General features: G+C 49.6%; 1 protein-coding gene and 1 non-coding gene across 2 annotated transcripts in view; one reads left to right on the top strand and one right to left on the bottom strand.

The window, feature by feature from the left end:
* The window catches only part of LOC132596880 (uncharacterized), a 30,510-nt gene extending 23,406 nt beyond the window's left edge, over window positions 1–7,104 (top strand). Inside the window, exons 16-17 of the mRNA XM_060295116.1 lie at window positions 6,805–6,927; window positions 7,028–7,104. Of these exons, the coding sequence (XP_060151099.1) occupies window positions 6,805–6,927; window positions 7,028–7,104 (200 nt within the window). The remainder of the gene's footprint in view (window positions 1–6,804; window positions 6,928–7,027) is intronic.
* LOC132594136 (U5 spliceosomal RNA) lies at window positions 4,279–4,395 on the bottom strand. Its single transcript, XR_009560355.1, has one exon. It is a non-coding gene; the product is annotated as a U5 spliceosomal RNA (small nuclear RNA).
* Window positions 7,105–13,321: the final 6,217 nt, after the last annotated feature.

The raw sequence follows: 13,321 nt of genomic DNA, 5'->3' as shown, positions 1-13,321 counted from the left end.
GGGTCAGGTGGCCTACATCACACACTTCCAGAGGGAGGCTGTGGGAGAAAAGGAGCAACAGAGCCTCCACGGCAAGCCAGGAAGCCCAGGCTGTGTAGCAGGGAAGCCTGGCAGGAGGAAGGAGCCAGGGCCAAGCTCCGGTTGACTCTTCTTGGCCCTTGGTGGGAGGCTGGGGATCTGCCCGCCAGAAGGGGAAAAGGAGAGCTGGCTGGGAAGGGTTCAATAAACAAACGGTCTTGCTATCTATCTGGTGTCCGTGTGTGGAGGGCAGAGGGCGATCTAGTGAGAGTTATGATGACGGGTCGGGGTGCCTCTGCTCACCAAGGTAAAACGCTGGTCTGAGGGGAAGGACCACCAACGTCGCAGAAGATTCAAGGGCACAGCCTGTGGAGCGGGCCTTACCTCAGCTCCCTGCTGGCCCCTGCGCTCTCCCCTCCAGGACACCACACCCACCTGGTTTTTCTCCTGCCTCTCCGGTTGCTTCCTTTCATTCTCTTTTGCTGATTCCTCCTCTTCAACCCAGCTGCCTTCAAGGTGGAGTGAGGCAGGACTCTGACCTGGAGCCTCTTCCCTACCTTTACACCCTGGTGATTCCATTGCTTTAAATACCACTTCTGTGCAACGACTCCCACGTTTCTATTTCCAGCTAAACATTTCTACCTCATGGTGTTGTCGACGAAAAATTTAATCAGTCGATCTAAGAAAGCACTGGAAAATTTTATTCGAGCCAAATTGCGGCGTATGAGCCGGGAACAGCCTCTCGGAAAGCTTCAAGAAGTGTTCTGCCTGTGAGAGGTCAAAGCACAGTTATCCAGGGCTTTGTACGTTAAAAGACGTACACAGTGACATTCACACAATCCACATCGACACCTACAAAGCAAGTAATGGGTCAGGGGTCATCAGGGCCCCTTACAAGACCAAGGAGGAAGGTTATCTCCTAAGGAGTTATCTTGTTGATACCAGGAGAAGGTTGCTCTTCACAGTTGACCAGGTATTTCTGCCCACCGGGAGGTGGGTCGATGCATGGTGCAGATACGCAATGCACAGTAGAGGGAAGAGAGGAGGCCAAAGGGCAGAGAAAATTATTTATGTTCAAATTTTCCTTGACTCCCTTTAGAATATGCATTTGTATTTCATCAGTGTCCAAAGCTGAACTCCCAGTCCTGTGCCATCTTCCCCAACTCAACTGACGGCAACTCATCCTTCCTGCCACTCAGAACAAAATCCTGGTGTTCTCCTTGATGTCTCTCTTTAACCTCTGGATCCATCCTGTCTGTTGACTCTACCTTCCAAATATATCCAGGATCCAACTATGTCTCACTACCTCCATTGCTAATACTCGGGTCCAAGCCACCATCATCTCTCTTCTAGATGACTCTGCTTTCCGCCCCATTCTCTTTGTCAGCACAGCAGCCAGAGTGGTCCTTGTAAACTTCAGATTCTGTCACTCTGCTCAGAACCTTGCAGGGCTCTCCATTTCACTGAGTAAAGCCCAAGCCCTTACTGTTACGGCCTCCAGGGTGATCTAGGCTCCCATGACTTCTGAACTCTCTCCTACTTCTCTCTCTCTTCTTCACTGGGCACCAGACACATTGGCTGTGTGGTTCTTGAAGCTGACAAAACAAGCTCCCGCTTTAGGGCTTTTGTGCAGACTTTTCTGCTGAACACTTGAGAGAGGTCCTCTTCCTAGAACCCTCACCCCAGGTGTCTGCATGGCTAACTCCATGACCTCCTTTCAACTCTTTACACAAAAGGTATCTTCTCAGGACTTACCTGGTGGTGCAGTGGATAAGACTCCGGGCTCCCAATACAGGGGGCCAGGGTTCGATCCCTGCTCCGGGACCTAGATCCCACATGCTGCAACTAAGGGTTCTCATGCCGTAGTTAAAGATCATGCGTGCCGCAGTTCAGACCTGTCTCAGCCAAATAAATAAATATTTTTCAAAATAAATAAATAAAAAGTAAAACTTAAGTATAATTCGAATATCCAAAACAAATATACTTACATAAAATTTATTACTATCCATTTATTCTCCCCCAACTTGTTATTTCCAAAAGTTCAAAACTACAACAAGTTGAAAGAATGAGTACCTATGACACATTTTCTTTTTCTCTCTCTGTTTACTGGGCTTTATGAAAGTTTCAGATGTCATGACATTTCACTGCTAAATATTTCACATTACGTCTCTACTAAGAATAAGGCCGTTCTCCTACATAATTACTATATCAGTATTGTGGTAGTGTGAGTCGTAGCCTCCAAATACATCCACATCCTGATCCCAGGAACCTGTAGATATGTTACTTCACACGGTAAAAGGGATTGTGCAGGTGTGATTAAGGATCTTGAGATGGGGAGATTCTCCTGGATTATCTAGGTGGGCCCCAGGTAATTACGAGGCTCTTTATACGGCAGGAGGTTCCAGAGTTAGGGGATGACACGACAGAAGCAAGAGATTTGGACTGCAAGGAAGGGGTCACAGGCCAAGGAATGAAGCCAGCTTTCTAAAGGTAAGGGAACAGATTCTCCCTTGAAGCCTCTAGAAAGAATGCAGCCCTGTCAACACCTTAATTCTAGACTCCTGCCGTCCAGAAGTTGTTTTAAGTCACTAAGCGTGTGATAATTTGTTACAGCAGCAAGAAAACAAATACAATTATTAATTGAATACTGTCACGTGAAATAGAGTACACCCTAAAATTTCCACAAAGGCACCAAAAGTGTACCTTCTGCTTTCTTCCTGCCTTCCTTTCCTTGGTGTGTTATTGGGTTTTGTTCAGGATTCAGTTAAGGTTTGTATATTGCATTTGATTGTCATGCAGTATAAGCTTTTTCTTGTCTGTTTAACTTATATATTGTATTCATTTTGGGCTGTGTTGGGTCTTCCCTGCGGTGCGCAGGCTTCTCACTGCGGTGGCTTCTCTTGTTGCCGAGCACGGGCTCTAGGTGAGCGGGCTTCAGTGCTTGTGGCACTCGGGCTCAGTAGTTGTGCTGCCCGGGCTTAGTTGCTCCGCGGCATGGGGGATCTTCCGGGACCAATGCTCGAACCCGTGTCCCCTGCAGTGAGAGGAGGATTCTTAACCCCTGTACCACCAGGGAAGCCCTAAGCTTACTTCTAAAATTAAAATTTAGAGCAATTACTTGCGGTCTTCATCCACATTAGAAACTGGAAAACTACAGATGATCTTGAGCATTGCCTTTCCTTTTTTTTTTTCTTTTTTCTTTGTTTCTTGTTTTTTTTTTTTTCCCGCCGCGCCGAGTGGCCTGCTGGGTTTCAGTTCCCCAGCCGGGATCAAACCCGCGCCACCTGCCGTGGGAACGTGGAGCCCTAACCACTGGTCCAGGGATTGCCAGGGAATTCCTCGAATTTCTTATTTTTAACAGTTCTAGTTTTAAGGCTAAACTACCTCATCAGAAAGTGTATATTTGAATGTTTATCATACAAACATCGACCAACTATACTTCAATTTTTTTGAAGCTTTTACAAAAGCCAAGTTACACAAGTGCAGCAGTTAGAACCACAATCCCAGAGAGGTGGGTCTCCCCGGAGGTGCTCACGTACTGCCTTGAACAATCCTTTGCAAACACATGTGCCCAAGCCTGAACTTGAATTCACGACCTAACCAAAGCCAGGTTAAGCGGATAATCTACAGCGAGCAACCGTCTACTGGACGACTGACTGCTCTGTGCCAGGCCGCGTGCCGTGCACGAGAAGCAGTTCAATTTTATTATGCCTGGTGGTCTCCAAGAAGATAAACCCGAAGCGCTAGGAACAAAGCGCGTTTTTAAGCTCTGTGAGTATTTGAATTCCTTATAACTTGTGAGGCCGCTCGCGCTTAGAAAGTGGGGGGTCACTTCTCTTGCGCCTCTTTCTCTTCCTTCCCCCGCGCTGCCTTCCTCAAACCAGGAACGGTACTTCCTCCTCAGAACACCATGCGCACTCCACGAGCACCAGTTGCCCCGTCCACACGAAGCTCGCCTCCTGAAGACAACCTCAGAGAAACATGACACAACACCTTGCTCTCACCAAAGACTGCAGTTGTTTACGAACAACGGTCAAAAACCGCAAAAACAGCACGCCACTGCATTATACCGCTCCGCCAACCAGGTTAATTCCAGGCGCTTGCCAGGATTCTGAAATCACACGTACGTCACACTAACAAACCATCACAAAAACGGCCTACAACTAAGTCAAAACAGGGTTACCACTTTCTGCAGCGTGTAACACTACCAGCACAAATACACTAAACTACAAGACATTGTTTTCTTTGTACAAACTTATTAGCCTTATATAAAACAAGGCCTCAAAAAATTGGGTAGAAACTCGGAATTGTTTCTCTCCACGGAAATCTTTAGTAAAAGGCGAAAGATTTACGCGTTCTGAAGAAAAACCAGAGTATGCCATCATAGTCGCTCACACAGTCCTCGGCTAACTGGAAGTCCCAACGCACCAACGGTAACTATTTACCCGCAAACAACGAGTGAGTTCTGCAATTATTTCACACAATTCTGTGAAAATATCCTGATTTCGAGTGGGGGCGGGAGTCAAAATTAATAGAAGGTTAGAGCCTTTTGAAAGTAGGCAAGATCCTGATTGCAATGCATTGTGGGTATGTAAATGAAGCTGAGTCACCAACCTCGCGCTTCAGCAAATGCCTTCCTTTATTAGTTTTCCTGTTCGGTCTAGAGCCACCACCAGGGGGCGTACCAGAAACCACATAGGAATATAGTCGCCGAGTCCAACCAGAAAGTCTGTTTTATTTTGTTTTGTTTTTATTAAGGGACGACATTTATTCCTTTTCCAAATGTTACAGTAACACCAGGGGGAAGAAAATGGTTTTAGCAGTTAGGGAAAAGCAAAGTGCAAATCTGGGGTTTGGCTGTTAAAAGTCATTTACAACAATGTGCGGGGAGGGAAGAAAAGAAGTTGTTTCACATCACAGGCCTCCCCACAACCCCAAAGCTTAATACTTGCTTACAAGTCAAAAAAGAGACAGTTGATTCACAAGCTGGAGGTTGGAACTTGAGTAAGACATTTAGAAAAACCTAGACAAGGGCAGTGTCCTCCCCTGCCCAGTTGCCGCTGCAGGCACAGCACAAGAGACTACAAACAGCAGGGGAAGGTGGACACTCAGAGTTTGGGATTGTAGGCACCCTCACCTCTGGCTCAGGGATTTGGGGAGTAAACATAACCTACTTGGAGAAGAATTGGGGAAGACAACCAGCAAACTGCCTTCTGCGTGGCTGGGAAAGGGAAGGAGGTAGGGCCAGGGGCAGGAGAATTTCACATCACTAACCTAACTTGGGAAACTGCAAGGGACCATCTTCAACTGGCCTTAAGAGCAAGAGCAGATGGATGATGGTGTTGCCGAAATATCAGCTTGCCTGTGCACCAATGCCGAACAGAAATACGGAGACAGAGATTTTGGAGGAAGAGAGAGATGGCTTTATTTTTCTGCCAGGCAGAAAGGAAGACACAGCAGGCTAGCGCCTGAAGAACTGTGCCCCCATCTCCTTCGGGAATCGGAAAAGATTTTATAAATAAATAAAATATAAAGAAATAGATTATAAATAAATAGATTTCTTTTTAATTTTTTTAAAAAGAAAATAAAACATTAATTTTTTGTTTTTCAAACAAATACCGTTAATATTTCTCACGTAGTCTACACTGCATTCTGGTATGCAGATGAGCTAGTCAGGGAAACAACTGTGCCCTCGAAGTAGGTGGTGAGGCCAGCGGCACTTGACTCTGCAGCTGGGGGGACAGCTCATTTCTAAGCCCCGTCTTCCATGCAGCAAGCACTTGTGTCTACCCGCTGTCGTATCACACCACATTACCTGCCCGCTTCCAGCTCTGCCTGTCTGGAGTTCTTTTCTCTTTACAAAAATATTCAGTCCTCTGCCATCTTCCCAGGCTCTCCCACAGCCCACCGACCCCTTTTATAGCACTTGTCACCAAACTGTTCGCCGGGCACAAGACGTGTCCTATGCAGGTTGGCCGAAAGGCTGAGTCAATGCTAGATGGAATGAATGACGGCGAAGCAGCCACAGAAAATGCCCTCTTTAAATTCTAGTCCCCTCCTCCTTCCTAACCGAATCTTTCCCTCCTTTTGCTTCCACCACTTCCTAGCTGTGGTACCTTATGGCAAGTGCTTTACCTCTCTGTGCCTCATTCCTTCAAATGTCCAATAGGGATAAGTCATCATGCTGTTGCAAAATGAAGCTCCTTGGTCACAGGGATCGTCACTGGGACTCTGAACGGAGAGCCCTCAGCACAGAGCCTCGGCAAACAAGGCCTCAATAAGGGTCCGTCAGAAAGGAAAGTTTCTCCAAACTGCTGTCAGCCTCGCCTCCTTTCTCATTTTCTGCTACACATCCCCACCCACTAGCTCTGTCTTCCCCTCACCCCTTGTCTTTCCCCATCCTGTCTCCCTGTGAAGACCCGCCGTCCTTCCCTCCTCCAGGAAACCTTCTAGATTCCTCAAAGCCCTTTGGCGGCCCTACCTCTGTGGGGCCTCCAGCTCTTTTCAGCCTCTAAGCCTCCAACTTTCTTCCTCCGGCTCTGGCTGGTTCTGTGAGTCCCAGGTGGCCTCGGCCTCCTCCTCCCTCTCCCCTTTAACTACGAGCTCCAGAAGGGCAAGACTGAGGGGTCGCCGGCCCAGCTCCCCCCACGCCTGGCACAGTGCTGGCCAGTAAGAGGTGCTAAGAAAGGTCGATAAAGAGTTGGAGGGGAGAGGGTGCTGCTTCCTTGCGAGGGCGAGGGCGGGGAGTGGAGCGGCGGGCCTCTCCAGCGCCCCTGCCTTCCCCAGCCATCGAGCTGATCAAGGACCTGGTCAACTACGACGTGTGCCCGGCGCTGCTCAAGGGCCTCGTGGCGCTGCTGATACCGTCCTTCAAGGAGACCAGCAAACAGCAGTCCCAGATCGTCAGCGGTAAGGATCCGCTGCGATCGGGGTGGTGGACCCCGACAGGGCAGGGTGGAAGACGAGGACGAGGGCTCCTCCAGCCTCACGGCCACTCCCCCTTTTCCAGACTCTTCGGTTCTGCAGCTCACCGCCCACCGGCCGTGGTTCTTGCAGCAGGCCGCGGCCACCAAGGCCACCGGGTAAGCGGGCAGCAGGTAGTGGGCAGATGCGGCAAGCCAGGCTCCGGCGCTGCCCGCGGGCCCCCAAGAGTGCTCCGGCCGCCGGAGGGTCCCACGGGGCCGCCGCAGCATGAATCCCACCCCCACCCCACGCCACCCCCGCCCAGGATCCTGGCGCGAGGCAACACGAGCCTGGCCGAGGAGATGCTGCACCTGCGCGTGGTGCACAGCCTCATGGCCGCCATGGGCAACATGGACCACAGCAACGGCCAGCGGCAGGCCAGCCTCACGCGAGAGGTGCGCTGGGCGGCCGGGTGGCGGGCGGCAGGGCGGCGCGGCAGGCACAGCGCGTGGGCACGGCAGTCACGCCCCCTCGCCCGCCCACGCAGTACTTTGTGCAGTTATTCCCAGTGGTGGAGGAGCACGTGCGCAGGTCCATGGGGGAGGAACTCTACAAGCTCTTCCGTGTAAGTGCTCCCGCCCCGCCGCGCCCCGCGGGACACAGCAGTGCCCCTGTGCACAGCCCAGCGCACGGCCCCTCCCCCTGTACACCCCACACACAGATCGGCCTCGGGGCCGGCGGCGGGAAGGACTGCCCTGGCTTGGGCTTCTCCACCTGGCATCCTTCCGTCCCCTTTCCTGCCCTTCCAGTCAGGCTAAGAGCCTGACCGCAGCCTGCAACCTCCATGTGCCCACGCCCAAGTCCAGGCTGCCCTGGCATCCAGCCCAGTTCCCCTTGCTCCTGTCCTCAGGGCAACGCCGAGGACTTGTACAGGAGAATAGATAGCATTCAGGCGGACACCTTGGCGGCCAACGAAGTCAATGTCACCAAAGGTGAGTGGGGTGTGAGGGGGCTGGAGCAGAGGTGCGGCGGCACCCACACTCAGGCTCATCTCCCTGTCCCCAGAGCTGCATCTCAGTGGCCTCTCCGACAGCACCGTGAGCTCTTACTTTGGCCATTGTAATCAGGGTCAGGTGGCCTACATCACACACTTCCAGAGGGAGGCTGTGGGGGAAAAGGAGCAACAGAGCCTCCAAGGCAAGCCAGGAAGCCCAGGCTGTGTGGCAGGGAAGCCTGGCAGGAGGAAGGAGCCAGGGGCAAGCTCCGGTTGACTCTTCTTGGCCCTTGGTGGGAGGCTGGGGATCTGCCCGCCAGAAGGGGAAAAGGAGAGCTGGCTGGGAAGGGTTCAATAAACAAACGGTCTTGCTATCTATCTGGTGTCCGTGTGTGGAGGGCAGAGGGCGATCTAGTGAGAGTTATGATGACGGGTCGGGATGCCTCTGCTCACCAAGGAAAAACGCTGGTCTGAGGGGAAGGACCACCAACGTCGCAGAAGATTCAAGGGCACAGCCTGTGGAGCGGGCCTTACCTCAGCTCCCTGCTGGCCCCTGCGCTCTCCCCTCCAGGACACCACACCCACCTGGTTTTTCTCCTGCCTCTCCGGTTGCTTCCTTTCATTCTCTTTTGCTGATTCCTCCTCTTCAACCCAGCTGCCTTCAAGGTGGAGTGAGGCAGGACTCTGACCTGGAGCCTCTTCCCTACCTTTACACCCTGGTGATTCCATTGCTTTAAATACCACTTCTGTGCAACGACTCCCACGTTTCTATTTCCAGCTAAACATTTCTACCTCATGGTGTTGTCGACGAAAAATTTAATCAGTCGATCTAAGAAAGCACTGGAAAATTTTATTCGAGCCAAATTGCGGCGTATGAGCCGGGAACAGCCTCTCGGAAAGCTTCAAGAAGTGTTCTGCCTGTGAGAGGTCAAAGCACAGTTATCCAGGGCTTTGTACGTTAAAAGACGTACACAGTGACATTCACACAATCCACATCGACACCTACAAAGCAAGTAATGGGTCAGGGGTCATCAGGGCCCCTTACAAGACCAAGGAGGAAGGTTATCTCCTAAGGAGTTATCTTGTTGATACCAGGAGAAGGTTGCTCTTCACAGCTGACCAGGTATTTCTGCCCACCGGGAGGTGGGTCGATGCATGGTGCAGATACGCAATGCACAGTAGAGGGAAGAGAGGAGGCCAAAGGGCAGAGAAAATTATTTATGTTCAAATTTTCCTTGACTCCCTTTAGAATATGCATTTGTATTTCATCAGTGTCCAAAGCTGAACTCCCAGTCCTGTGCCATCTTCCCCAACTCAACTGACGGCAACTCATCCTTCCTGCCACTCAGAACAAAATCCTGGTGTTCTCCTTGATGTCTCTCTTTAACCTCTGGATCCATCCTGTCTGTTGACTCTACCTTCCAAATATATCCAGGATCCAACTATGTCTCACTACCTCCATTGCTAATACTCGGGTCCAAGCCACCATCATCTCTCTTCTAGATGACTCTGCTTTCCGCCCCATTCTCTTTGTCAGCACAGCAGCCAGAGTGGTCCTTGTAAACTTCAGATTCTGTCACTCTGCTCAGAACCTTGCAGGGCTCTCCATTTCACTGAGTAAAGCCCAAGCCCTTACTGTTACGGCCTCCAGGGTGATCTAGGCTCCCATGACTTCTGAACTCTCTCCTACTTCTCTCTCTCTTCTTCACTGGGCACCAGACACATTGGCTGTGTGGTTCTTGAAGTTGACAAAACAAGCTCCCGCTTTAGGGCTTTTGTGCAGACTCTTCTGCTGAACACTTGAGAGAGGTCCTCTTCCTAGAACCCTGACCCCAGGTGTCTGCATGGCTAACTCCATGACTTCCTTTCAACTCTTTACACAAAAGGTATCTTCTCAGGACTTACCTGGTGGTGCAGTGGATAAGACTCCGTGCTCCCAATACAGAGGGCCAGGGTTCGATCCCTGGTCAGGGAACTAGATCCCACGTGCATGCCACAACTAAGGAACTGGTGAGCCACAACTAAGGAGCCCACCAGCCGCAACTAAGACCCGATGCAACCAAATAAATAAATAATTTTTTTAAAAAACAAAGTTATCTTCTCCGGGGGGGGGGGTTACCCTATTTTAAGTCGCGTCCCACACTACCAACCCCTATATTCTGACCCCGAACCCCTACCACTGTTGGTTTTTCCATAGCACTTATTTATGTGTTATTTATTTATTGGGTGTCTCCCCACCTGAATGTAAGCTCCAGCAGGGCAGAGATATTTGTTTTCATTACTGATATGTCCCAAATGCTGAGAACAATGCCTGGCACATATGAATGAACGACCGAGTTACTGTGAGGGCACTGTCCCTCAAAGTCAGAAGACATGAAGTCTGAGGACATGAAGTCAGATGGCAGTAATTCTCCAGGGTGCCACAAGAGGGCATCACCGGCCCTGATCTTGTTGGTCAGAGGCAGCCTAACTTACCCCAAACTGGGATTTTGAGCCTCAGCTTTCCTCTATTTGGGCGGAAGGAGGAGAGAAAAGTTAAGGAAATATCGGTATGTTTTCCATAAAGCTAAATGGATATCCTGTTCTAAAGACGTGTCCTGTTCTTTGGTGTCAAGTCACTCTTACTGTTTTTAGTCTTGGAATGGCCTTTTTGTAGAATCATGATTTTAAAAATTAGTACCACAAAATTTTTTTGGAAATTTTAATAATTGGAAAATCCAAAACTCTGGAAACCACTGGTCTAAGACGATAACTCTTTAATAACAATGGAGCTTTAAAAAATGAAATCTTAAGGGACTTCCCTGGTGGTCCAGGGGCTAAGACTCCACGCTACCAATGCAGAGGGGCCCAGGTTCGATCCCTGGTCAGGGACCTAGATCCCACATGCTGCAACTAAGGGTTCTCATGCCGTAGCTAAAGATCATGCGTGCCGCGGTTCAGACCTGGCTCAGCCAAATAAATAAATTTTTTCAAAATAAATAAATAAAAAGGAAATCTTAAGTATAATTCAAATATCCAAAACAAATACACGTTACATGAAATCTATTACTATACATTTATTCTCCCCCAACTTGTTATTTCCGAAAGTTCAGAACTACAACAAGTTGAAAGAATGAGTACCTATGACACATTTTCTTTCTCTCTCTCTGTTTACTGGGCTATTTGAAAGTTTCAGATGTCATGACATTTCACTGCTAAATATTTCACATTACGTGTCTACTAAGAATAAGGCCGTTCTCCTACATCATTACTATATCAGTATTGTGGTAGTGTGAGTCGTAGCCTCCAAATACATCCACATCCTGATCCCAGGAACCTGTAGATATGTTACTTCACACGGTAAAAGGGATTGTGCAAGTGTGATTAAGGATCTTGAGATGGGGAGATTCTCCTGGATTATCTAGGTGGGCCCCAGGTAATTACGAGGCTCTTTATACGGCAGGAGGATCCAGAGTTAGGGGATGACACGACAGAAGCAAGAGATTTGGACTGCAAGGAAGGAGTCACAGGCCAAGGAATGAAGCCAGCTTTCTAAAGGCAAGGGAACAGATTCTCCCTTGAAGCCTCTAGAAAGAATGCAGCCCTGTCAACACCTTAATTCTAGACTCCTGCCGTCCAGAAGTTGTTTTAAGTCACTAAGCGTGTGATAATTTGTTACAGCAGCAAGAAAACAAATATAATTATTAATTGAATACTGTCACGTGAAATAGAGTACACACTAAAATTTCCACAAAGGCACCAAAAGTGTACCTTCTGCTTTCTTCCTGCCTTCCTTTCCTTGGTGTGTTATTGGGTTTTGTTCAGGATCCAGTTAAGGTTTGTATATTGCATTGGATTGTCATGCAGTATATAAGCTTTTTCTTGTCTGTTTAATTTATGTACTGTATTTATTTTGGGCTGTGTTGGGTCTTCGTTGCTGCGTGCGGACTTTCTCTAGTTGCGTGGAGTGGGGGTTGCTCTCCGTTGCGGTGCGCGGGCTTCTCACTGCGGTGGCTTCTCTTGTTGCCGAGCACGGGCTCCAGGTGCCCGGGCTTCAGTGCTTGTGGCACTCGTGCTCAGTAGTTGTGGGGCCTGGGTTTAGTTGCTCCGCGGCATGGGGGATCTTCCGGGACCAGGACTCGAACCCGTGTCCCCTGCAGTGAGAGGCGGATTCTTAACCCCTGTACCACCAGGGAAGCCCTAAGCTTACTTCTAAAATTAAAATTTAGAGCAATTATTTGCTGTTGATCCACATTAGAAACTGGAAACAACCGCTGATCTTGAGCCTTTCCTTTTCTTTTTCTTTTTTTTTTCTTTTGGCCGCGCCGCGCGGCCTGCTGGGTTTCAGTTCCCCAACCAGGGATAGAACCCGCGCCCTCTGCCGTGGAAGCGTGGAGCCCTAACCACTGGACCGCCAGGGAATTCCTAGGATTTCTTATTCTTAACAGTTCTACTTTTAAGGCTAAACTACCTCATCAGAAATTTTATATTTAAATATGTATCATACAAAAATCAACCAACTATACTTCAATTTTTTGGAAGCTTTTAGAAAAGCCAAGTTACACAAGTGCAGCAGTTAAAACCACAATCCCAGAGAGGTGGGCCTCGCCGGAGGTGCTCACGTACTGCCTTGAAAAAACCTTTGCAAACAGATGTGCCCAAGCCTGAACTTGAATTCAAGACCTAACCAAAGCCAGGTTAAGCGGATAGTCTACAGCGAGCAACCGTCTACTGGACGACTGACTGCTCTGTGCCAGGCCACGTGCCGTGCACAAGAAGCAGTTCAATTGTATTAGGCCTGGTGGTCTCCAACGTGCGAAGATAAACCCGAAGCGCGAGGGCGTTCTCCAGCTCTGTATTTGAATTCCTTATAACTGTGCGGCCGCTCGCGCGAAGAAAGCGGGGCTCACTTCTCCTGCGCCTCTTTCTTTTCCTTCCCGGGTGCCGCCTTCCTCAAGCCAGGATCGATACCGCCTCGCCAGAACACCACACGGACTCCGCGAGCACCAGCTGCATCGTCCACACCTAAACCCGCCTCCTGAAGACAACCTCACAGAAACATGACACAACACCTTGCTCCCACTGAGAAACGCAGCTGTTTACGAGCAGCAGTCAAAACGCAAGCACGGCTCGCCACTGTTATTACACCGCTCCGCCAACCAGTTTAACTCCGGGCGCTTGCCCGGGGTGCGAAATCACACGGACTTCACGCTCCTCACCGCTAGAACACCAGCACAACCACCACACACGCGCAGACACGACAAACCGAAAAACAAATTCCTGGAGAAAAACGAACGCGGACTCGCTCTCCCAAAAACGGCCTACAACGAAGGCGAAACAGCGTTGACTACTTTTTCCATCGTATGGAACGCTGCTAGCCGGGACACACCAAAGCACAAAACATTCTCTCCTTTGCACCAACTTATT

Source organism: Globicephala melas, chromosome 1 (assembly GCF_963455315.2).
Source record: "Globicephala melas chromosome 1, mGloMel1.2, whole genome shotgun sequence".
Taxonomy (NCBI): Eukaryota; Metazoa; Chordata; class Mammalia; order Artiodactyla; family Delphinidae; genus Globicephala; species Globicephala melas.
This window is presented reverse-complemented; position numbering and strand designations above follow the sequence as displayed.